The sequence below is a fragment of the Podarcis cretensis genome, assembly GCF_951804945.1.
Source record: "Podarcis cretensis genome assembly, chromosome: 3".
In the NCBI taxonomy this organism is placed as follows: Eukaryota; Metazoa; Chordata; class Lepidosauria; order Squamata; family Lacertidae; genus Podarcis; species Podarcis cretensis.
The window spans coordinates 101,415,573-101,442,304 of NC_137172.1; the positions used below are offsets into that span (position 1 = coordinate 101,415,573).

A 26,732-nucleotide genomic window follows, 5' to 3' on the forward strand; every position below is an offset into this window, starting at 1 on the left:
CCTTCCTTGCTAAGAGCCTCCGGACTGCCTAGTTCTCCCCTCTTCCTATTTATTTAATTTGTTTCCCCTCTTACGCTGCAGGTAGAAGAGAAGATGGCTTTGGAAAGGTATACTGTTGAAGAGACTATCAGCCGAGCCCCTGAAATTTTGGTGCGGCTTCAGTCTCACACAGTCTGGGAGAAGATGTCTGTCAGGCTTTACTTCACTGTCCAGGGATTTCCCACTCCTGTTGTACAATGGTAAGGCTTTGACCCCTTTCCAGGAATCTCAAAATGGCGTGAGGCTTTACTCATTTGGGAGCTTCGGCTCAGCTATTAAGTGTCACATACATAATGGCTATGTTAAAAATGCTTTGTAATCCTCAAAGACATGCTGGATGGGTGCTGTTGACATTGCGGTTAAAGGAACCGAAGGCGCCGTCTTTGTACTGCAGACATACACACAGTAGCTATTTTGGAGCACAAAAGCTGTGGCACACTGGCCTAATGGCTTAGAAAAGAAGGAGGGAAACCGCTCTACAAGTTTAAAACTCCTGCTGATTTTAATGGAGCAGCATAGCAGCCCAAGACTACCACTATTGCTTTACAATAAGAGTTAAATGCTACAAAGTCACCTAAGAAAATGCGAATCAACTGGAACGACTGGTGTGAGAACAGTAGAGCAGGGAACAGTAGAGCAATGTGATCATTGTAGTAATCTAAATGAGGGTGGGCAGACTTTAGGCTTGTGGAATCTTTTTATTTTTAGGGTTTTTTTAATACTAAAACTTTTAAGGTCCACCAACTGAAACCTGGTGCAGAAGGCATGCACTTTGATTCAAATAATTCTGATCCCATGACATTTTTGAGTACCAGAACTGGCCACACATCTGAAGCTCTCTTCCATTTCCACAGTAGAATTTGGGAAAGGGGAGTCATTGTATTGCTGCCATTGTCAAGCTAGGAATCCTTGCCAATCCACTGCCAATATACCAGTAGATGCTGCTGTAGCTTCTCCCCCAGCCTTGCTCTAAACCTTCTATAAGCTGCAAGTGTCTAGGGTTCCCTCAAGAGAAGCACATCTTAACAAGAAGAAGTAACTGTAAATCACTCTCAGTGAGTCTGCCCATGCATGTTCACTGACAGTTCAGATATCACATGCGTGAAACAGCCTTCACAGATCAAACACTGTGGAATTTTCACATAATATAATCTTGGATCTCTTTTCGTCTGAAGACGTTCATGTATTCAGCTCATAATCATCAAGTGATAAGTCAAAGAGTGAAGAGGCATTGGCAGTGTATCCACATGCCTGAATGTGCCTGTAGTCTAACCTCCATTCTGTTGACTACGGAGAATGAGTGCCTTGATTTCTCTTTTGTAACCATCTGTTTCCTGGGAAACCTATTTTCTGTTTCATTATTTTAGTCATGACCTGTCTGTGGCTTAATATTATGTTTATCTTCAACTTTATATGAAGTAATTAAGTCTGTGAACAGTATTAGGGATGTATAAGTAATGTATTTCCACTGTGTTTCCACAGTAGGTAAAATGTTGCCTCCCCACTGTCCAGGGTTGCTATCCTGCCAGTTGATATGTATGTTAACGGTTCCTTTTACCCCTTGCCACCTGTCATAGGATCATAGTAAGCTGCCTTACACTAAGACAATTGGTCTACCAGTATTGTCTATACTGACTTGTGGAAGCTCCAGGATTTCAGCAGAAATCTTCTCTATCAGCTCTTGGAGCTACTGGGGCTAAACCTGAGGCCTTATGCATGCAACACAGATGCTCTACTGATGAGTTACTGTCCTCCTCCTTTCCCTGCCATTCTAAAGACAGATTTGGTAAGGGCTGGTGATGGAGAAAGACAGATGCTAGCATAAAGCCAAACAGGGAGGCACACAGTTAGTCATGCTCTTCCAGATGTTTCAGGGAGAAATAGGATGTCATATTGCACCGTAGGGAAGCTTACTGCATGATGGCTGTAATTCAATGGTGCAATAATCACATGCAGACTCCCATGTGACTATTAGCACGACTATTTGCTTAAGAAGTTCTCCGGTGCCTTTTATAACTGCGCAGAAGAGGGAATGATTGCAGGATAGCTTATAAAGTTTCTAGGGGAGCTACACTTAGTGAGATTCTCTGTTATGCAGCCATTAAAGTGACAGAAGTCCTGTCTTCCTGCGTGCTCAGCCATCCCAGCTGGATTGAGCAGTGAGCCTAACTAAATAAGATTATGGACATCTATGTTCAATACACATAGTTTGTACATTTCCCCTACACCATCCGTTCTATATACGTGCAGAAGGTCATTGAAACGGGGCAAACAGCTGGTGTCCTTACCATTGTTATGTCCTAAATGCCATCGAATTGCTCCTTACTTACTGTTGCAATTTGTTTATTGGTGTGATCTGTCCTCTTTTCATGTGTTAGGTATAAAAATGAAGAACTGATTACTCCTGCAAGTGAGCCTGGGAAGTACACAATCGAAAGCAAATATGGGGTGCATGTCTTGGATATAAACCGGTAAGGATATATATTTCTTTTTTTGGGAAGTACGTTTATGTGAATAAATGAGCTCTATAAATATAGTGTACTATGCCACAGCAACTATAGGGAGAGTCAGATGACCACCCCATGGATTCAGAAAACATGGACTGTGTGCAGCAGCCCCACACCCTTTGCAACCTAAACCTTGGCCACTTGTGTGATTGGTGCGTGTGAAGGGACTGTACATGAGAAGAATCCTGATAGGGCTTGAATCCCCCATGTGGATGAGCTCTATGTGAGCATATCTGTATGTGCATTGAGCACCAAACATAGGGCATACCTGTCAACTGCCCCGGGGGAAAAAATGGACATTTTGTTTTCCCCCATGAGAGCATGGTGGCTATTTGCTCTTGCCCAATTTCGGGCCAATATCTCACTCCAAGAAAGCATGTTTTCCAGGTCCATGATATTGCACAGCACCCCAAAACATGTGTTTTAGGGTGCTGTGCCCAAAGAACTGCTTTTTCATGTCTGCAGTCTCATGTGGTGCCCCAAAACATGTGTTTTTGGGCAACATGACTGAAAAAGCGTTTTTTCTGGGTCCATAATCTTGCGCAGGTCATGTGACTCACATGGGATTTTGGACCCGGAAGATGGTGTTCTGGATTTGGGCTGCATCACTTGGGAGGGTATGGCCACTATGATCATAGGGGAGAAAGAAGATCATCAGAACCTTCTAATATGTTACACAAACCATTGGTCCTCTTAGACTAAGAATGGAGGGAGTCTATTGCATTGGTAGGCACTGTAAAGTTCACAGTCTGCTTGGACCATGACTTACCTGTAGTTAGTTGTTTCAAGGAAAAGTGGGCAAAATATTTTCTTGTGGGTGTGTGTGAGTAAGCCCAGGTGGAGACTTGCTTCAGGCAGAACCTTGTGAAGGAGGGAGATGAAAACCGGAATGGCTGTCTGAATGCTGTAGCACAACTTTTGGAAGTATTGACCCAGGCTGGTGGCAGCACCGTTTGGACTCCAGAGCAAAACAGGCTGCAAAATAACCAGATAAATTTGTGGCTCTTATGTTGCTTGCCCCTGATCTAATGGAAATTGATGAAGCAAATCCTCAATTTTACCAACTGCTGTAAACAGACAACACGAATGATTGTTTGGCCAGTCAGATAATTACAAATCGATCAGACTGCTGTCTTTGGCGGTCAGCAGCAAATGCTGGCTGGAGTTTAAGTAGCCATAAGCCAATTTAAGGAAAGAGAATGCTAAAGAAGCCAAAAGAAGAAGAAGCTAAAATTGACTTTTATGATCATGGGAAATGCAAGCAAAGGCTAATGCTTTATTGTCTCATATCCACTTTCCATAGGAAGGATCGGGGGGGGGGGGAGAATGTTATTTTTTTCTCCTAGAAATTAGGCAGAAACCTGTCTAATAGCAGCTTGGAATCTGCCTGATTTAATGTTTGTATCTTTTTCTAGAACGAGTGATGGTCTTCTGTCCTTTTCCATTCAGGGAGATGATTCCCCTCTCTCCCCAGTATCTTTCCATGTTATCATTTCTTCTGACTTCTTAGGCGTCTTGGGGTCAAATTGTAGATGTGATGGCATTTATGTCTTTAAGCTCTTGTGTGGTGGGAGGGGTAGCCAGCCTAGGGCTGTGACATGGGGAGAGAAGGCTTTCACCCTTTGATTCCAAGCTGGACCATGGATTAAAGCCCCCTCCTCATACCACAGTTCCAGTCTGGATATACACTCTCTCCATGCCAGTGGTTTATAAGCAAAGGCTAAAGGTGTGAATCCCATCACACTTAGTTTGCACCTGGAAAGGACAATAATCCCTGGAAAAGCCAGTGAATGAAGTCTAGATGCATTTGGCTGAAAGGGTCTTCTTCTAAGTGCCTCTATATTTGTGTGATTGAAGGTGTGCTTGTGGGAATTTGGACATGTCTTGAGATTGGATGTTTTTGGTGCCTATGCTTGTTTGCTTGGATGAAGAAGAGATTGAGGAGCAGGGAGTGGATGCATTTGGTGGTGCTAATGGAAAAGATGCTGCGCTAATGAATCACTAAGAAACTTGCTGAATATATATATATTCAGGTGTGATCATTACTTATTACTTTATATAATTAGCTGGGATAAATTAATGGGTAGCAATGAGCAACTGTGCTGTCCGGTGCTCTCTCTTTCTTTTATGGTTTTCTGAGGGCTTTTGTTCTCTTTCCACGTCCATTTTCCTCTGTCTTACACACACCCTAATAAAACCGCCCACTGAAACCAAATCCGATAGCTCAATTGGTAGAGAATGAGATTCTTGATCACAGGTCCATGGGTTCAAATTCTACATTGGGCAAAAAGATTCCTGGATTGCAGGGGGGTTGGACTGGATGATGCTTGGGTTTTGTTTTTTTTTTTTGAAATGTTTTTATTGTTTTTTTCACAAATATTTAAGCGCACAAACAGATAAACAAAGACATAAACAAATAAACAATCATAAATCATAACCTTTTTGAGCCTTAATCTAATTAACATTGTTAAGTGACTTCCTCATATCCCCATGGTTGGGTTTCAATGGATAACATTTTAACGGTTTTCCAATTCAGTATTCTTATAAAATTTACTTAATCCTTAACATCTTTCTTTCTAACCAATTCAGTATTCAACATATTGAATCATCACAAATTACATATATAAATCCTAAGCCTATCCGGTATTTGCAAGTCCCCCCCCCCCATTAATTTAACTTAACATATTTAACTAAATATTCGTTGAATTATGTGTCCACCACATATTAGTAATACATCATTAACTATGTGCATATGTTTCTTTTTTCTTTTTTACATTCATTTACTTGCCCCTCCTTTTCTACAGTGAGCTCAAGGTGCTGTACAATGTTCTTTTTATCCATTTTTATCCTCACAACAACCCCTTGAAGCTGGTTAGGCTCAGAGTGTGACTGGTTCATTCAGCGACCTTCATTGCCAAAGGGGCATCTGAATCTGGGCATCCCCATTTCTAGAATAAAACTCTTAAATATCACTCCAGACTGCTGCTTATTGCAGATTATGGTACGTAATTAATTGAACTAATTAACAGAGTCATACTGTTGCACCCAGAAAGGCACCTACAGCAACTTCTTCTACAGCTGATATTTAATGCCCCTTCCCAAGTCTTTTGCGATGTAGTAATTTGGACATCAGCCCTTATAATCCCCATATTACAGAAAGGGGGAATATTTGGTGACAGCCAAGAAAAATAAGCCCGAGATCAGAAAAAGCTGAATGGAGTGCTTTGGGCGTTCCCTCTTGATATTCATTAACAATCTTTGGAATGGAAGGAGAATGAATTTTTTAGTGTTGCATCAAGGTGTGTATCTGTGCTTTGCACAATGCAGTTTGTACTCACTAGTATTCATGTATACTCTTGAATTATGATGTCCAGCCACAAATTTTATTCCACAGTTTAACCCACTCCATCTTTCAGAAAGCCAGGCATTTGCATTCAGGTGAAGCTTACTGTCCATCATTCTTGTCCTGGACAAAAAAGAAAAGAAAAACTGATCATGGATTTCCAGATGTTTTGGGACTAAAACTCCCATCATCCCTAGCTAACAGGACCAGTGGTCAGGGATGATGGGAATTGCAGTTCCAAAACATCTGGAGGGCCATGTTTGGCCATGCCTGATTTAAAACTTTTGGGATTTTTTGGGAAAAATAACAACCCCACATAATTAGTGAATGAAGACCATAGTTATGAAGGCGATTCATGAACTGATCTTGAATCTGTTTACATTTTTTGCAAAGTAGTCCAGAGGAGATGAAGTCTTATTAATATTTGAAGATATATCCTGGAAAGTTGCAGACATCTCTAGTGTCATTTTTGGGTGGTGGTGGAGCTATAGAACAGCTAAGATTCTCCGCCTATTTCAGTATTCTTCTCAGCTGTTCATGCCAATATGCTGAGCTTCTAGTCATCCGATACTTGGCCACTTCAAGCAGCTTAGGAATTTCTTGGCTGTCATCTTAGTGGTTCTCTGAAGCTTATGCAGAGAACTTTTCCTTCTGATGCAAGTGTGACATTTATTCCTATGAATATACTGGGTGTTCCTTGGCTCCAGTGGAAAAATTCTTGAAGAGCCAAAGATGTGGCATCACCCTACCTTTTTTTTAAAAAGTTGCAATTGGACACTCTTCCATCTGTCCATTTGCCTGTCTCAGAGGACTCTGACATCTGCACCATAATCTAGTCCCGTCGCCCCCCCCATACTTTGGATCCATCAGCTCACTCTGTGTGGTTGTCTCTGTGTGTGTTTGTTTCAACAGCCAGGTGTTGCAGCGTTTATTTTCATATACTGTGGCCTTTCATATTCCTTTTCCTGGAACAAGCAGCAAAACAAAATGGCTTCTCTTTCCCATTCACTGCTTTTCAATTGGTCAGTGTTTCTACTTCCTATTGAAACCAGCAGCTGAGATCCCAATTTATTAAACAGTGCACCATATGTGAGATTTCACTTATGCATAGCATTTATCCAGATATGAAGAACCTGTGACCGTGCAAGATTTTTCTTCTGCCTGAGGCAAAAGAGCAAATGGTGCCCAGTACCAAGTGTACTCAGTATAAGGTAAAGGTAAAGGTACCCCTGCCCGTACGGGCCAGTCTTGACAGACTCTGGGGTTGTGCGCCCATCTCACTTAAGAGGCCAGGGGCCAGCGCTGTCCGGAGACACTTCCGGGTCACGTGGCCAGCGTGACATCGCTGCTCTGGCGAGCCAGAGCCGCACACGGAAACGCCGTTTACCTTCCCGCTGGTAAGCGGTCCCTATTTATCTACTTGCACCCGGAGGTGCTTTCGAACTGCTAGGTTGGCAGGCGCTGGGACCGAGCAGCGGGAGCGCACCCCGCCGCAGGGATTCGAACCGCCGACCTTTCGATCGGCAAGTCCTAGGCGCTGAGGCTTTAACCCACAGCGCCACCTGTGTCCCCTGTACTCAGTATATATAGTACCAAAAGCTGGTCAAATTATTTTGGTACCTGAGGCAAAACATCTCGTAAGGACAACTCTCCTTCCCTGGGAATCAAAATACAACCAAAAAATTTAAATAACTAGTCGTTTACTGCCCTTTCATGACACTCCAAGCCACAGACCAGAAGTGGCAATATCACTCTGCCTAACAGTAAGATGAGGCTTGGTTGTTGTACTCCAGTTCCCATCAGCTCCAACTAGAATGAACATCATGGATGATGGGAATTATAGTCCAATACACTATGGAGGCTATAAGTTCCCCATTCCTGAAGTATGATTTCATATCCTCTACCTTTGAATTCATAAATTTAATTGATTTCAGATCTCCCCTGCATATTATTCTGTGGTTTCTGCTGTATCATCTACTGTGGCAATACCTTCATTGATTGCTTAAGACCCCAGTTCCTCATGAACTGCTGCCACCCACATGAACCCGCCTGGGGAGATGAGGGAGCTGGCCAGGAACCCAGACAGCTGGTGTGGGGTCCTCTAATGCTGGTGGAGGGAGGTCCCAATTCATTGGTTCCTCAGGATCATTGACAATGTAGAGATCAGATGGGGAGGGGTCGTGCTCCTTTGCTCTTTTTTGGAGGAGGCCTCATGTTTGAGGACCAGGCAAATGATTACGAGGGTACAATCAGTGCCGGATTTACGTATAAGCTAAACAAGCTATAGCTTAGGGCCCCACTCTCTTGGGGCCCCCCAAAAAAATTAAAGGGGAAAAACTGGATGTACATTTCCAAAATATAAGATAAAAAACAAATAAAACAAAACAAAACCTACGTACAGTAACAGTGTTGTGTAGGCTCCTATGATATAAGTAATGGGCGCCGCGTATAGCATATATTCAACACAAAAAACAATGACAGTTTGTTGTTGACAAAGGACAGCTGGACATATAAAGGGCCCCATTACCTTCAGTAGCTTAGGGCCTCATCGAACCTGGGTACGATTCACCTTCCCTTCCATTTGCTAACCTCTCAGGCAAAGTGCTAATGCCCAAATAGGAACTGTCGGTAAATATTTTCCCAACAAAGTTGTGCTCATAAAAGATAACTCACATTTCTTTACTATTTGTCATGCGAAGACAGCATCAACAACCTTGTTATTGTCTAGGTACAGTCAGTGCATGATCTGTGTTTCCTTTATTAGCAAGGCTGTTGCTATTTCCACAGAGATTTTCCATAGGTGTGCAAAATATAGATAAGGATCTAGTGGTGATGATGAAGATAGGGATCTAGTGGTGACAGCAACAGTAAAAAGGCTTCCCTTCACTCTTCAGAAATAGACTGTTATCAGGCACCTTTTGATCCAATCTATAGATACTGAATTTTGGCTGTTCATTTCAACTTTACAGAAGTCCAGAAACAATTCTGAGTATAGTTTGCCCTTTCAAAAATTATTTGAAGGCATAGACATTTATCAGAAGTGAGCAGAAATTTCATTTTAGATTAGCTGCTTTGAGTTCCCTTAGAAAGAAAAGTAGGATAATAAAATAAATAGTATCCATTGCATCCACAGCACAGACTTGTTTTTCTTTTTGTTTGTTTTTTTGCTAATGACTATAATTCACTTTTTGCAATATAACACACAATTTTCAAGTCTCTGTGACTATTAAATTCCACCGATTCGCCTCTAGTTTTTGCAATGCATGAGCAATGATCTGCCTCTAGGAGGAGCTACAACCCTTAGATATGACTACTGTAAAGTGATTCCAGAGTTTACTGTCATTCATAAGCGAGTTATCAAAATGAAGTAGTGAACATTTCACCTTTCAGTGATGTCATAGACCAAAGGAAGTACTCTGATTGCAGATCTTCACTTTATTTTTCCTCCTCGTTGCCTCCTCTCCCATCTCTTCATGCAAAGCAAGGCTGTGAAATTGTTTCTTTTGCGAAAAGGTCCACTTCACACCACAAAAGCTAACTGGGCATCCCAACTCTCTGTGTCGGTTATCATCTGTCAAATCAGAAGCAAATGTGAAAGCGATAGTTATATCCTCTTTTTTCACCTTTCCTTATCTATAATATATCTATCTAATCTCAATATGATCTTTGGAGGCACAGGCGTTCAAAATGTGGTCTCCTGACACTTGGGAGGAAATTTGTCTAGTGAACATGTTAGGATATATCTGGATTTTACACAGAAGCATCCAAGCACATATTCTCAAGTGTATCACAAACGTATTGCAGTTTTTTAAAGGTTTCTTGCAGGACCCTGGGACCTGAAGACTCAGTGGAAGTTCAATTTTAAAACATGTTCTGAAGAGTTTGATTCCTTCTGTGCTCATCTTTATGGCATTGTTGTTGTTGTTGTTTAGTCATGTCCGACTCTTTGTGACCCCATGGGCCAGAGCACGCCAGGCACTCCTGTCTTCCACTGCCTCCAGCAGTTTGGTCAAACTCATGCTGGTAACTTCGAGAACACTTTATGGCATTACTTGGGTCAAATTCATCTGTGGAAGTAGAAAGTCTTGTTTCTGCTAAATGAGCAATATCAGACTTCTTGCTGCTGTTTTGAACCTGAACCTGTATTTCAGGGGTGGGGGATTGTTTTTCAACCTGAGGGCTGCATCCCTTTGTGGAAAAGCTTTTGGGGACCATATCCCAGTGGTGGGCGGTACTGGAACCCACATTGGGTGGGTCCAATACCAAAAGTGTGCAGGACCACCCCCACTCTATTTCTCTGATAGACACGCACAGGGGTGGTGCGTCTCATTTTGCCTTGTGAGTTGAAACAGGAAGTGTCTGTGGAAAAGGGGCTGAGCCAGTTCTCCCTCCTCTAGCAATCTCTGGCAGTCTAGTAAAAAGGTTTTGTAGGTACTGTGATCTTGTATGCATCTTTCCCTCTGACCTTTTTTAGAGCTCACTATGATGACACCGCTACCTACACCGCCGTGGCGACAAATGTGCATGGTCAGGCATCCACCAGTGCTGCTGTCGTCGTGAGGAGTAAGTAAACTGAAGAGACAGTCCAAAGAGAAATTCCCGCAACGATGCTTAAGTTGCTCGTGTCAGAACTGTTTGTCCCTTTCTTTCAGGGTTCAGAGGCGACGAGGAGCCTTATCCTGCTGGAGTTCTTCCTATTACCTGTAAGTCTACTTAGTAATTTGATGTAGTCGTACGGGTGTCAGGAGTTTCCGTAGTACATTTCCCCAGAATCATAATAAATTTTGCTTCAAGTCTGCTGTTGGGCACAATTTAAGATGGCAGTTTTAACCTATACAACTCTGAACAGCCTGGAGCCTGCATATCTAAGAAACACCTCAATCTCAACGAGCTCTTTGCACTGTTAGGAGAGGACTTCTTGTGGGTGCCAGATAACATCTGCTGGGGCTGTTGCGTGTTGAGGTCCCCAAGTGGTGTAGTGATTAAGAGTGGTGGACTCGTAATCTGGTGAACCGGGTTCGCTTCCCCGCTCCTCCCCATGCAGCTGCTGGGTGACCTTTGGCTAGTCACACTTCTCTGAAGTCTCTCAGCCCCACTCACCTCACAGAGTGTTTGTTGTGGGGGAGAAAGGGAAAGGAGAACGTTAGCCGCTTTGAGACTCCTTCGGGTAGTGATAAAGCGGGATATCAAATCCAAATCCAAACCCCAAATAAAACACAATTCACACATAATTTTAGTTTAAGGTTTTTGGCATAATTTTGACCACAACTTTATTAAAATACAAAGAATGTGAGTGGTTGCTTAGGCATTGGTTAGACTATCTGACCCCACATGGGGACAGACTGACATTTCACACGACCGTGAAAGTCAGAAAGGGAGAACATTTTGGGGAGAGAAATGGAGAAGGGGACCTTCCCTCACCTCTCCCCAAATGCTCCCAGGGGCTCTTGCATGGCCCTAGCCCCTTGTCAGGGGTTTGGACAAAAGCATGGCGAGCCCCTGGATTCCTTTAACGGAATACCCTTGCAGCAGCAGCATTAGAGGGGCAGGCACAGCCAGTCCATGCCCCTCTACCAACCAAATCCTAAAACCAATGCCTAACCGCAACCTTACAAGTTGTGACAATTTGCTATGCAGTAGGCAAAAACCAAATGGCACCAGCCAATCAGCCAAATGGACAAAATTCCTACCCTGCAACTGCCCCAAAAGCAGACGACCCCATGACAGGCATAGCAAGGTCAACCCAAACAACCCTAAATATAGGGAGGGTGGACGGGCAATCTGATGCGCGCAGCGAAAAGAGGAAGCTCAACGCTGCACGCAGGGGTTTTAACATTTCTAGCTGTCAGTCAGAAAATGGCAACATCAAAATCTTCCCCACAACAAGGGGAGCCCAATCACAACGGTGGCCAACTCAATTTTACCCGCCCAGCAACAGTGGGGTGTCCTGTCAGCTCCCACCACACCACGTGCTCTCCATTAAGGAGAACACATAGCAGGACCTTCTAAGCCAAGGTTTCCCAAACTTGGGTCTCCAGCTGTTTTTGGACTACATTTCCCATCATCCCTGACCACTGGTCCTGCTAGCTAGGGATGATAGGAGTTGTAGTCCAAAAACAGTTGGAGACCCCAGTTTGGGAAACCCTGTTCTAAGCAGTGCCCCTGGTCTGTGGGACTCCTTCCCAAAACAAGCTCACCAAATGATCAACTCCTGAGGGAAAGGCTAAACTGTCCTATGTTTGATGTCTTGCTGGGGTTATGCATCTCTCTATCTTGTTTTTTCTCCCTATATTACTGTACTTCATGCTAGATTCATTTTTGCTTTGCTTACAGTGCCCATGCCCCTGGACATCTGCTTCTCCCATTTTGATGTTCAGTTCTTGGAGAGGTTTGGTGTCACCTTTGGTGTGGAAGGGGAAACGTTGACCCTCAGGTGTGATCTGCTGATCACACCAGAGCTGAATCGCCTTCGACCTCGGGCTGAGTGGTACAGAGATGGTAAGTTTTTCTTTCTTCAGGTGAAACATGTGGCTGCTCTTAAATGACCGCTCCCCTTTTTCTCAGGTGGGTGGTGGTTGCGGCCTTAAAGTTGTGGCCATTTTAAAATCCACATTGTTGTCTGCTTGAGTTATTTTATCCCACTTCACTTTAGTCGCTGCCAGGGGAGGGGGCACTGCAACTGGGAACACAGTTTTATTTTGAATTTTTCAAGGGTTATAGTATTGTGTGATGTCAGTCAGAAGCGTGCTCTGTGGGTGTCCTTGGGTAGATTCCTAAAGAGCACCAGACATGTTGATAGTGACTGCTATCTCTCTGCAAATCTTCAGTGTACTCTGAATTAATAGCAATAGTCTAGAAAGCCAGTGGTAAAAGCCCTCTTGGGTAAGGGCGTTACTAATGGACTGATGAATATTTTTCTTTAAAAAGTACTGATTTTAGCATACTCAGCATAGATAAGTCTGGGTTTGCGTTCACTCCCTTGTACAAGTTGTTTCATTTTTCTCAGTATTAAAATCTTTCCCTCCTCATCTTTTTTTTTCTGAATTAATTATACGAACGGATAAGGTGGACTTCCGCAGTTTACTTCCCCTAATTGGACCCAGGGGAATTTTCTGCTTGCACCAAATTACTATAGTTTATTGGCTATTAAACTCTGGGGAATGCAGTATGTATAAAAATCAGTTAAGTCAGATCCTGTTTATGGTTCACACATTCTGGAAGTACAAAGAGACACATTTCAGATTTCTGCTGCTGATTAACATTACAGGATTTCCATTCTAAAATACTTGGCAAAAGTAGGCTTGCCATACAACAGCAAAATTCACGACATGTCCTGATTTTGAGGTGTAAAATTGGCATCGTGGTTTCTATACAGTATATGTTGGGAGCTGCCCAAAGTGGCTGGGGCAAACCAGTCAGATGAGTGGGATGTAATAATAATAATAATAATAATAATAATAATAATAATGGAATAGGACATCCCTATTTTCATTGGAGAAATGTTGGAGGGTATGGATACAGGATATGACCTACAACATGCTTTCAGCCAATGATATATTGAGATGGCCACTGGTTGTGAAGTCCTCAACTGGGACACTCAAGGTAGTCTTGGTATGAAAGTTTAGTTTCCCAACACTACTCTGTGGGAGTTCTCCAACACCACCTTCTGGCCCCAGCACAAGGCACCAATGACATTACAATCACTTAATTGCATAGGTGTTAATTGCACAGTTAATTGCACAGTCTAAAATATTCTGACTTTTGAAGGTTGTCTGTGTATTTCCAGACAAAACTCGTGCAGAGATCTGAACTTAAGTGCTCATTGTAACAAGACCTTATTGATTAGACTATATCTGTATAGAACAGTTCACAGGAAGCTAAACACACCCCCTTGCCCTAAAAGTAGCCAAATCAATTATTAAGGTAAGAGGTAAGAAATGGAATCGGTGGGATCTTCTTTAGCCATGATAAAATATTCTACACATTTCATTGCATCAATTGCACTAGTCATACTGATTAATTTACATTAATTTTGAGTCACAACCTCTCACCTGTGAGAAATTCAAACTTAATTTGATTCACTGCTCAGCAGGAATGCCCACAAGATTTTAAATTAAGTGTGTATTTATAGCAGACTTCAGATTAAACTGAAAACTGGCCTTAAGTCATCCCCCCCCTTCCAATTTAATCTGACACATGCCTTGGATAGAGAAGTTTATTTAAAAGGATCAAAAGTGCATACACAGAGTGATAACTCTTGATTAGGTGTGTGCAATCCAGCCAAAGTTAAGCATATTTAAATCCCATTGATTTATGTGGGAGAGCAAAGCCTGTGCTTAACTCGCTGCTGTTGAAATCAATAGGTCTTAAAATACTTAACTTTGACTGGATCGTTCTCTAGATTATGTTTTCATGACACTGCTTCAAAGGGGGTTGTGGGTGTTTTGGTGGGGGGAATGGGGTCCAGGTGAGCTGATTTGTGTAAAATGGCAGTGTTGAGACATCTAGTCACCAGGTCTCTGAGGGACAGTCTTGAGTAGTGCAAAAATAGAATACACATAGCTTTATATAATTGGAGGTGGCATGAATTTGAAGGTTGACAGTTTGGTTCTTTAAAGATAGAACTTTAAAAGATATGCTGTAAAGTTTCTCCTGAATACATTTGCCCTAAAATGATTCAGCGCAGGTCAGAATAGGATCAGGGTCAGTCAGTCACTGCTAACCTGATGATATGTGCAAATCTGTTCCAGATGTGCTCGTGAAAGATTCCAAGTGGACAAAAACATTCTTTGGAGATGGCCGGGCAGCACTGTCCTTTACCCACCTGAACAAGGATGACGAAGGCTTATATACGTTGCGTTTAGTTTCGAAAGGAGGAGTGAGTGAATACAGTGCATTTCTGTTTGTGAGAGGTATGGTGTTCTTTGGTATTGTTGCTGTTGTTGTTTAGTCGTTTAGTCGTGTCTGACTCTTCGTGACCCCATGGACCAGAGCACGCCAGGCACTCCTGTCTTCCACTGCCTCCCGCAGTTTGGTCAAACTCATGCTGGTAGCTTCGAGAACACTGTCCAACCATCTCGTCCTCTGTCATCCCCTTCTCCTTGTGGCCTCCATCTTTCCCAACATCAGGGTCTTTTCCAAGGAGTCTTCTCTTCTCATGAGGTGGACAAAGCATTGGAGCCTCAGGTTCAGGATCTGTCCTTCCAGTGAGCACTCAGGGCTGATTTCCTTAAGAATGGAGAGGTTTGATCTTCTTGCAGTCTATGGGACTCTCAAGAGTCTCCTCCAGCACCATAATTCAAAAGCATCAATTCTTCGGCAATCAGCCTTCTATATGGTCCAGCTCTCACTTCCATACATCACTACTGGGAAAACCAGAGCTTTAACTATACGGACCTTTGTTGGCAAGGTGTTATTTGGTATATGGAACCAAATAACTGCTTTGTTCTGCATGTCTGATCATCAGAACTGGGAGTGGGGGGGGGGGAGGTAGGCCACAACAGTCTATCTTTGCCAGATGTCATCACCATGGGAAAATAGGAAACATGTCCCTTAGAGACACTCCCTTTCAGGGGTTATGCTTGTTGTGGCTGACTATCATGCAAGAGCGTGGATGCAACACTTGTGTGTCCACACCATGGTGCTCGCATGTACAGGAGAATTCGATTCAATTCATGTAATGCCTGAGGGAGAAAAGAAAAAGGGGTTGCCTAAATCAGATGTGTAAATGAAAAGGAGAGGAATACATTAAGATAGAATGAAGGTCACTATTTGACCTCACATTTGCGTTCACAATTCCCCCTGGCAAGTCAGAATAAGATTATATGAGTCCATGGGGAAGGGGCTCCATTTTAAATTCCTTCTTTTAAATGAACACATTTCTGTGATGTGTAGCATTTTAGATTCCGTTAAATACTTCGGGAGAAATCCTCTGCTATAAGCAGGCGAGCTACGCTGCATTATACTCTGTGACAGAATAGCTCTGATAATAAACTTATTTTCTTGCAAGTATAAACGATTTCAGTAGAATTTACTTCCAAGGAAGTTCACTCTGACTCTTAGAAATATTGTGGGGTTTTTTTTTAGTTTTTTTTTTTTTACATACAAATTTTCTGTGCCATTTAGTGCTGGGGGCAGGGCAAAGATTTACCATTTCCTCTCTTTGAAACAAGTACCAATGTCATCTCAGAAAACTTCCTAGCTCTCTGTTTTTCTGTTCTTGTTTTTCCCTTAACTGGAGCCATACTTTTGTTTTTCCAGTATACTCTTTGGTATGGAAGAGTATACTGGAAAATTCTACCTCAGAGAAGACAAGATGGCAGAAGGTGAAAGTTGAATGTTCATAGTGGCCAGCTCTGATACAGGGAGATGGAACCTGTGGCTCTCCAGACTCCAACTCCCATCATGCCTTGGCACTGGCTATACTGAGGCTGATGGGAGTTGGAGTCCAACAAGATCTGAAGGGTAACAGATTCTTGTTCTAATACATGCTCCCCAATGAACGAATCTCTGAACCAAGGGGACTTCAGGGCAACATGGGTGTTGAAGATGTTTATTTTCATTTAAAAAATAATAATCCCCAAAGAAAAATGAACATTATTGAAATTAAGACAACGATGAAAGGGCAGCCAATCCACATTTTGGGTAAGAAGCCCAACATTGCTAAGATAAAAAACAACCTTGAGAGGAAAACATTCTCAAAGAGCCAGTATTTCAACAGATTAGCTATAACATCCAGAATGAGCACTCACACTTTACATTGTGGGTGTCCTTTGGGGGATCGCGCACAGTGCTACAGTTCCCAGGGAACTTACTGGCAAACAAGGGCTGGTCTGCCTCTCAGTGTTATTATTTGGAGGTTCACGCCCAGCCTCTGTAGTCAATTTTCATTGCTGGGAGGTGGAGCCAGTCCCATTTACATAGGGGGTTGAGTTGACAATAGCCAGGCAGTCGGCTCTGGAGATTCACCCACCCTACCCTCCCTTAGTTTAATGTTTTCTTGTTTGCAGGTTAACTTTTTCTTCCTGTTTAGCAGGCGCTGCTACGGTCTTTGACTGGTTGCTGTTGAAGGACCAGAAAGAAATTTTCCTGCATTGGCAGGTTTTGTCTTCCCCATAGCAATCGTCACAACTTTGGTGGTTTATGGCCTTGGGTGGAATCCTTTAGCCTTTCCTTCCCTGTGGGGTGTGTGTGAAGTGGTGACTCACCCCCCTGTGGCGACGATTCCAGGATCCCCTCCTAAAAGGGGTTATATATATGGGTGTCACTGGCCATACACCGAAAGTCAACTACCCTGCGTGTGGGGATATGGACTAGGCTGCCTGCATACACATACATCTTGCAGGGCATCCCCATATCCCATTTACCCTGAGGAGCCCCAGTTCCCCCAGCTGGGGGGCTGGGAGGGATACACGCCCAAGGCCTAAGCCAAGGTCTTCCTACATTTGGAGGTTTAATAAAGTTGTGGCCTAATTTTAATTCCATAGCACATCAGAGTCTTTAGTCCTTCCTTATGATCCTTGGGGGCTGTGGCTGTTGTGGCCTGGTCACACAAACTGGATATTCTTTAAGGCCCAACAGTAGTGCCATGTCGTTGTTTTTTGCATACTCTTTCCTTAATGCGCGCACAATGTATGTTCTGGAGGGACATATTTTCATTTATAAAAAATCCCTTTATACAGCTGGATCTATCATGGCATGAAATGCCACTTCTTCCATTTTTGCACGAGTGATTTATGACACATAGCTTATTGTCGCAATGTCAGTTCCTCAGGTTTAGAGCTGAACTTCTTTTTAAAGCCACCAAATTTATGCCTCCCGCCCCCCAGTTTAGTTTAATTGAAACCCAGAATCATCATCATCAAGTTTATTTTCCAAACAATGCTCAAAGCAATTCACAAGAATAGGAAACAAAGCAATAGGTATAACATAGTCATAAATATCGCAAACACATTTCATAAATATGGTAATTTATATCCACATTAGCAAACTAACAGAAACATTGCTCATGGGTTTCATATACACGCACCCGCTGAGAATATCAACTGAATTATGGCTCAGATGTCATTAAATCTACATTTTTTTGCTTGGTTTCAGATGCTGATGCTCTGGTAATGGGGGCACCAGGAGCACCAATGGATGTGAAATGTTATGATGCCAACAGAGATTATGTTATTGTTACTTGGAAACCACCCAATACAACCCATGAAGCTCCAGTTATTGGCTATTTTGTGGACAGGTATATGTCTGGTGGGGTTGCTGTTTCTTTTGTACATCAAACCCATAAACAATGATTAAGGAGTGTAACACTGGTTTTTACTTGCTATGGTGAATTAAGAGCAGTACCATTCGGGTCTCTTTTATTGCTCCTGTTTCTGTGTGGGGTTTATGATTTTGTCACCAAGTCTCCAGCCTCAGTTCCAGCCTTATTTGAGCTGGGTCACACAAGCAGATACATGGGATAGCCATCTGGGAAAGCTCAGCATGAAACTCTTAATCTCAGGGTGGTAGTTCAAGCCCCACCTTGGGCAAAAAATTCCTTCATTGGACTAGTTGACCCATGTGGTCTCTTCTAACTCTACAATGCTATGATAAATCACATCTGAATGTGTGTCAGCTCCATGGACTCTTAAAAGTATTTTACCACTACACGCCATTAGTACCTTAACTTACAGCAGAACCCTGCTTTGCCACCCAATGTTTCTAAAGTCACTGACCAGACTCCACATTCAGCATGGATGTGTATGGCAAGAAATAACATACATGTCTTCAACAACCCTAATAAACCACATAAGAGGAATTTTATGCATGGTTTTGCCATTCCACTTTGTTACACGTTCCTGGAGCAGTGTAGGATCCTGTCACAGAGAAGTATTACAGCCAGCATTAGCTGGCTGTTACAAAATGTTGGAAAGCTTTTTCTTCCCCTTGTCTTTTTGTCCCTTTCCAAAACCCAGATGTGAAGTGGGTACTGAAAACTGGGTTCAGTGCAATGATGCTCCTGTTAAAATCTGCAAATATCCAGTGACTGGGCTGTTTGAAGGGCGTTCCTACACATTCCGTGTGAGGGCAGTCAACCAGGCTGGCATCAGCAGGCCATCTAGAATCTCTGAAGCAGTGGCAGCTCTTGACCCAGTTGACTTGGAAAGATTGCAAAGTAAGTAACATGTGAACGAAAGAACTCTCCAGCATTTATTCAAGCTGCAACCTTACACATATTTACTAAGAGGTATGTCCCACTGATTTCAGAGGGACTTCTGCTTGTATAAAAATGTTGAGAATTTTGTAACTTAATATTTGAAAGGATTTTTTTTTAAAAAAAAAAAGGAGAAGGAGATTTTTTTTTGTGGGGGAGTAGAGAGGTTTGTTCCCCCTATTATCTTCACTAGCTAAGAATAACACAAGGGAGCACCAACATTGATATGCTTGGCTTTCTTGCTGTCATAATTAAAAGGTGCACTCTATGATCCAAATGGGTTCCTTTTATTTGTATTATTTCAACATTCAAAATTGATTTTTCAGATATAGTACTCAACCTGTACATCAGAATAGTTTTCTACAACCTGTAAGCTCTTTCTCCTGCCTCTTCCCTCTGCATCTTTAAAAGCCTTTGAAACTCCTCTTGATTATTTCAAGTAAAAATATAACTAATCTGATATCATTTGTAGATTCCTCTATGGATGATGCTTAACTCTTGCCCAGACAGCAAGGAGTGATTTTCATTTGTCTGGGGTTCTTAAAACAGCTTTTGTTCTGTTTTGTTTCTATTTAACTTATAACAAAGCAATAACTAACAGGACATGTTTAATTTTGAAGAACTTTACCTCTGTTATAAATTGCTAGCTTCAATCCATTTTTTTTTTGTTTTTTTATAATATATTTTATTAAGGGTTTTCTTGTTTTACAGTGTAAGTGTAATGCCTCGTATTTTTTTTTTTCCCCCGTGTAACATTTTTACAAATCCATTTCATTTGTTGAGGCATTAGGGGGAGAAGAAAAAGAAAAGAAAAAAAAAAGAAGAAGAAAGGAGGGTGGAAGGAGGGGAGATGGATCAGTTAGACAAAGCTGAGGTCCTTATAAAAATGATTTTTGCAAGAATCTAATTCATCTTCATCTTGCAATTTATGTAAGCTATCTAAGGAGGTGCTCTTGAGTTCAAACCTGAGAACATAAGAATTGCCTAAATCAGGCAAAGTAGCCATCTATTTCCTCCCAAAATCTGATAATAATATGTGATTCCAATATGATGATAATAATATATAACATGGGATTCTGTTCTTAGCTATTATGCCTTGTAATCTGATAGCATTATCTTCCATTTCTCCCCCTAAGCTTTTTCAAAAAGACATCTAACAGCAATACTACCACAAAATCCATAAACAACATGATGTTCTTTAAAGTACTTAATTTTCATTTCTTCTGAATTATTAATTTGATTGGATGACCCTAAAGTCTCCTATTTTAAGAGAGGCTAAGATATTTCCTAGTCAGATCATTACTTTCTTCTTTTTTAAAAACAACAAGGTAAGGTAAAGGACCCCTGGATGGTTAAGTCCAGTCAAAGGCTACTATGGGGTGTGGCGCTCATCTCTCAACAACAACAACAAGAATATTACTTCATTTTTGGTGGCGATACCTCGTCATCCCAGCCCTCATCTGAATTAATAAAATCAGACCAGTTGAGACAACAACTGTAACCCTGAATGTTACATTTGTTGAATGAACATTTTCCAGATGTAAAAAAAATTCCACACTTCTGAGTGGTATCAGGAAATAGTGGCGCATAAAAATGATGGTGGCTTTTGAATAAATGTAATCTTTAGAAAATGCAAAAGCATTCAGATAGCATGCAGAGCTGAATAAAAGAATAAATGTCTGTTTTGATCTTCAGCTATTCATCTGGAAGGAGACAAACAGATTGTAATCTACCAAGATGACCTTGAAGGTATGTTCGTAATTAGTGCCTTTGTACCTCTGCTCCCCTGCTGCCATTTATTTAGGATTTTCTTGCCCCTGGTTGTCTTTCAGTTTCCTTCTGCTTGTCTTTGTGTGTTTCCCACCCAAGAGGAACTCTCATTCCTCTTGACTGTTTAATGCAGAGCTAAATATATGCACCTGTACACACATAGACAATAATCTTGGGGGTGGAAAGCAGAAGAACCTGGCCTCTTGCAACACTGCAGCTCTGAATATTGAGGAAGTAGGTTGCTGTTGCCCTGTGTACGTAAACAGTTGCTGCACTATCAGGCTACATCTGTGCCACCTCTTCCACCATCATGGTTGCCCTCAAAGGATCATGGGAAATAGTTTGTTGTGGTGCTTAGCATTCATTTTCCCCGCCCCACCTGAACTAGAAGGGGCTAGAAATATGGGTTTTCATGAATTTTTGTGGGGGGGGGGGCGATCCTTCTTTCAGGGGCATGTTTCTTGTAGCAATTCTCAAATCCTAGGGAACCTCTAGTGACTGTAGCCCATTTCACTTATGTATTCACTTCTGTTTCCGCATTAATTTGTGTGACTTTCTTTTTTAAAAAACTGCATAATTACATACATACATACATACATACATAAACATATTTTTGAACATGTTTTCTCTCAAAATGCACATATCTAAATATATTTTATCCCAACATATGTTTTTTTTTAGCTGAAATTTTGCAGTATTCAGAGAACTGTAAAATCCAGTGTATACCTATATTTTGATCCACACACTAATCTGGGAGATACAGATCAGGCCAGTTTATACTGGATTTTGCAAATCTTGAATTCCGCAAGTGTCCAAAGATACCAACTCCTTTCTGCTTCTTTGACTGTGGAACCTACAAGCATAGAAAAAGTCTGGGACTGAACCATTGCAGTTCTCATTGGCATGACTGTTCTAAACTGAAGCAGGGTTTTCACAACAGGGATGCTAAAGGTCAGAGCACCTTCATGCACTCAAAGGAAACCATGGCCTGTGTGTCTTACAATTTTTAATAGGAGTCACTCTAGAAGTCTTCTCTCTGTGTGATGGAGTCTTTCTTCCTGTTGGATGTCTCAGGGGTTGGATTCCAAAAGGAAACGGGAGCTCTGGTCACAATGCTTTGCTCGTGTGCTCAAGACATCGATTCTATAAAACATATTTTGCTGCACTGTGCGAAATACGAGCAAGCCAGGGCTGAACTGATATTACCCTTGCTGGTACCTTTCCCAGGAAAATCAGAGGCTCACTATGTGAGGTTCCTATTGGAAGTCCGGACAAACGTTAGAACATTAGCAGTGGCAAAGTTTTTAGCGGTGGTTGCAAGAACCACTGATTCCTATCTTTAAGTCTGAACAAAATGCTTGTTTAACCTGGAGGTAGGCTGTCTGAATTGTGCATTGCTTTGTAATGATTTGCTGGGTCTCTGGACCGTAATAAAGATTGATTGATATGGTCACAATGAGGGGTGTGATATCTTTGCCCAGAAAAACAAAGGGGTAAATGCAGTAGAAATGGGCAAACAGCCTTGTGTGTTTATCCTTTGAGCATTCCATCTGGGTGCCTCAAGGGGGGTGATTCCCTCTGCTGCCCATGACCCTATATTTTGGAAATTCAAAATAAACAATGCACCCTGAGTCCCTTTTCCCCATCTCCATTTCTGTGGATGCAGAGGCATGGAAACAGGAAATATGATGATGTCACATCTTACCCTTTTCTTACCAGACATTGCAAGAGAATGATGAGGAAGGATTTACTATTTTTGGCAACATTCAGTTATCTTCCCTAAATTCTAGTTGCACCTTTCAGGACAAGATAGGGAATCAGGTGGGAACAATATCAGACACTTTTGCTGAGTTACAAGCATGGATTGGGCAAACTAAGGCAGTGTGGGCAGTCACTCTGATCTTTGTCACCAAATTTTTCCCAAATTAGGAAGTATTGGATTGTTGCTTGATGGGAATTTGAGGGCAAAGGTGATTGGAGACTCATTTCTCCATTCCTATGCTGTATGTGCCATTGGTTCTCGTTATCATTCCTGGTGTAGAAGAGATATTTATTCCGTGATGCTTTCCCCTCTGTGCTTTACCTGTACTGTTTTATACTTAATTGCTGTGATCTTTCATGTGAATTTTCCTCCTTGCTCATTTTTCAGGGGCGGAAGCTTTTGGGCTCCTGTCTTTGATCAGCTCTGTCTCACATCTGCATAAAGCATGAAGACTTTATCAAGCCATTTAGTACAGCAGATTAAAGTGATTCAAACGTGATCAAAGTAGAACAAAGATCTTGTGAGACGAATACACATGGATTTTTTTTTGTTCCCTCTTCAGATTTTTGTGGGGGGTTTTTTAACATTGCATGTGAAAAATCAATCCTTCCCTTTTAATTGGCTTGCTTGGATGTCTTAAAATAGAAATGAAGCAACTTTAATAAACTGTAAAGCTGATACTATAGCTCTTAATAGCCAAGCAATGCACTCTAGCGAGGGAGTTCAGGAAGACAAGCTCTCAAATAAGCGCTGACCTGGGAGGTTAATCTGGCATTTAACACTTACTGAGTTTATTGCTCCTCTAGGCGATGTTAAGATTCCAGGACCTCCCACCAACGTACATGCTTCAGAAACCAGCAAAACATATGTCGTACTCAGCTGGGATCCACCTGTTCCCCGTGGCAAAGAGCCATTATCATATTTCATTGAGAAGGTACTGTGCCGTATAGTTGCGTTCAGCTGTAAGGCATTTCATGGCCACCTACCCTTTCGTTTCAGATAGTTTCCCCAGTATCAGCAAGCAAAACAATAGAATTAGCAAACCAGTCTAGGCAAGAGGAAGATGAAAAAGACCAGAAAAATATAATGTTTTGGTACTTTGATTTTTTTCCTTGTGGCCAACAGAAAAACACAATGCATTCAAAATAAAGTGCTTTTTCAGGGCTTGGTTGGCCTGGTCTAGATTGAGAACAAGTGAGAGTTATATTTGATGTACCACTGAGAAACCGTGAAAGCTTTGCCTTCCTGTTAGAAAGAGTTTGTGAGGATGGAAGTGCCTTGACTAACCACTTGCCCTGAGTGTTTCTGCTTCCCAAAGGAAAATTCGCCAGTTCCTTTTCTTGGCAAGGTTTGGTGCCTGCTTTCCTATTTTCAGTGAACATAAAGGTAAAGGGACCCCTGACCATTAGATCCAGTCGTGACCGACTGTGGGGTTGCAGCGCTCATCTCGCTTTATTGGCTGAGGGAGCCGGCGTACAGCTTCCAGGTCATGAGGCCAGCATGACTAAGCCGCTTCTGGCAAACCAGAGCAGCACACAGAAACGCTGTTTACCTTCCCGCCAGAGTGGTACCTATTTATCTACTTGCACTTTGATGTGCTTTCGAACTCCTAGGTTGGCAGGAGCAGGGACCGAGCAACAGGAGCTCACCCCGTTGCGGGGATTTGAACTGCCGACCTTCTGATTTCAAATTCAAAGTGCTGGTGTTGACCTTCAAAGCCCTAAACGGCCTCGGCCCAGTATACCTGAAGGAGCATCACCACCCCCATTGTTCTGCCTGGACGCTGAGGTCCAGCGCCGAGAGCCTTCTGGCGGTTCCCTCATTGTGAGAAGCAAAGCTACAGGGAACCAGACAGAGGGCCTTCTCGGTAGTGGCGCCTGCCCTGTGGAACGCCCTCCCATCACATGTCAAAGCGATAAATAACTACCTGACATTCAGAAGACATCTTAAGGCAGCCCTGTTTAGGGAAGCTTTTAATGTTTAATAGGTTATTGTATTTTAATGTTTTGTTGGAAGCCTCCCAGAGTGGCAGGGGAAACCCAGCCAGATGGGCGGGGTACAAATAATAAATTATTATTATTATTATTATTATTATTATTATTATTATTATTCTGATTGGCAAGTCCTAGGCTCTGTAATTTAACCCCAGCGCCACCCGTGTCCCTTTTTTCAGTGAACATACTCAGGAGAAAAGAGAATCCCCTTATGGCACAATACGGAGTGCAATAGGAAAAAACCAGTTCAGGTGACTAGCAACACAAGCTTTTATATATATATTTACTCAGAAGTAATCTCTATTGAGTTTAGTGGGGCTTACTTCAAGGGATGTGCATAAACCTACTTAATTCTTAATAATCACAAGGACAGTAAAATAGTAGCAATACCACCGTTATCAGGACTGAGCAATGCTCACAAAGTAGATCATTCTCGGATTGCTGCAAACCATTTCCAGACTCTGGGAAACAATAATCCTGTTTGAGGAGCAGCTGTTTTAAGATGATTATTATTATTCACACATACACACACATGCATGCACACGCAAACAAAATCTCTCTCCTTTTATAATTCCCTTATTGATGACAGACTTCAAACAGACAAGCTCCTGCAAGGTAAAAGAAAAGGCTCACGTTACATTCTATTTGGCATGAATCCATGCTTAGTGATCCCATATTAGACAGATAACGAACGGGATAGTTGGCAGCTGACTATCTGGAAACAGTAAGGATTTGTGCCAACGGTTTAGTGATCTAAGCATTTCAAGGACCTTTTTCTACAACCTGTACAAAGTAGTGATAATCACACTCATTTATTTATTTTCGAATAGTCTGTGGTTGGCAGTGGAAGCTGGCAGAGGGTCAACGCTCAAGTGGCTGTGAGATCTCCCCGCTATGCAGTGTTTGACCTTGCTGAAGGGAAATCATATGTTTTCCGAATTTTGTCAGCAAACAAGCATGGGATCAGCGATCCTTCTGAAATAACACCTCCTATTCAAGCACAAGAGGCCATTGGTAAGTCGGTTTTAAAAGGTTAACAAAAAGTGATATTGGGGTGCTGTTGGCACTGAAAAGTAGAATGTTCTGCTAGCAAGTTCAAGACTGTGCATACCGTGTATATGGCAAAATTTAAAAGGTGATTGTGAATCCTGTGAGGCAACTCATCATTCTCCCAACCAAAATCCATAGTCATGCCCATGGACCGGATATTGCCTAGCAACTAGAGCTCTTCAAATTATATTCTTCTGATAAGGCATAGAAATTGAGGTCTGACTTCTTTCTTATAGTAACACACACACACACACACACACACAGAGAGAGAGAGAGAGAGAGAGAGAGAGAGAGAGAGAGAGAGAGATGTCTATCTCACCTTCCTACCTTTTTAAGAGGAGTTATATGACAATTTAATCAGCATTGCTGTTTAGCATTTGTATATTTGTATCGGCGTTTCTGTCTACCAAACTAGAGTAAAATTGTTGTAATGCTAGTGGGGCAGGATTCAGCTACAGTTAAGCACAGTTAAAGTTTCAAGCAAGAAGAAATAAACACATAATTTACGATGAGTGAATTCTGCTTATCTCTATTTCCAACCAAGTCAGGAGAACAGTATGATGTTGTGGTTTTAACTATGGTTTTCTTATTGAATCTTTGTTTTATTTAGGCAGTGTTAGCTATCTTGTGCTCCTGATTGCAGGAAGTGCCAGATATAAAAAAATAACAAATGCATAAACATGAGAAAACTCCTAAATTATGCATCCAACACAGCCTTTATGGGATGAAAACACATTCTCACAATGCGGCTTAGGGTCTGTGGGTCAAGCGAAGGCAGCTTCGGTGATGGTTGAGACAGCAGATTGGCACCAGATTGATGGGAGCTACTACTCAGGAGGCGGGACCTGTTGCCATGCTGCAGCTCCTTTCCTCTCAGTCTTCCCCATGTAGAAGCAGAGCCATCTTCCCTTCACGCTCAAAACAGTAGACAAATGTTTCAAATTTTCCCATAAATATATATGCCTAGTTGGTGTGTGCCAGTCATCGGATACATGCATCATCCTGTGCATGTACTCTCTTAGTTAAAGGTAAAGGTAAAGGTACCCTTGACCATTAGGTCCAGTAGTGGAAG

At 42.1% G+C, this 26,732-nt stretch overlaps 1 protein-coding gene across 1 annotated transcript in view; it reads left to right on the top strand.

The window, feature by feature from the left end:
* Window positions 1-26,732, top strand: part of MYOM2 (myomesin 2) — an 82,581-nt gene that overhangs the window by 16,047 nt on the left and 39,802 nt on the right. Inside the window, exons 5-15 of the mRNA XM_079969638.1 lie at window positions 82-239; window positions 2,418-2,510; window positions 10,364-10,452; window positions 10,542-10,592; window positions 12,223-12,387; window positions 14,640-14,801; window positions 17,986-18,127; window positions 18,846-19,045; window positions 20,780-20,833; window positions 23,423-23,550; window positions 25,441-25,624. Coding sequence (XP_079825764.1) covers window positions 82-239; window positions 2,418-2,510; window positions 10,364-10,452; window positions 10,542-10,592; window positions 12,223-12,387; window positions 14,640-14,801; window positions 17,986-18,127; window positions 18,846-19,045; window positions 20,780-20,833; window positions 23,423-23,550; window positions 25,441-25,624 — 1,426 coding nt within the window. The remainder of the gene's footprint in view (window positions 1-81; window positions 240-2,417; window positions 2,511-10,363; window positions 10,453-10,541; window positions 10,593-12,222; window positions 12,388-14,639; window positions 14,802-17,985; window positions 18,128-18,845; window positions 19,046-20,779; window positions 20,834-23,422; window positions 23,551-25,440; window positions 25,625-26,732) is intronic.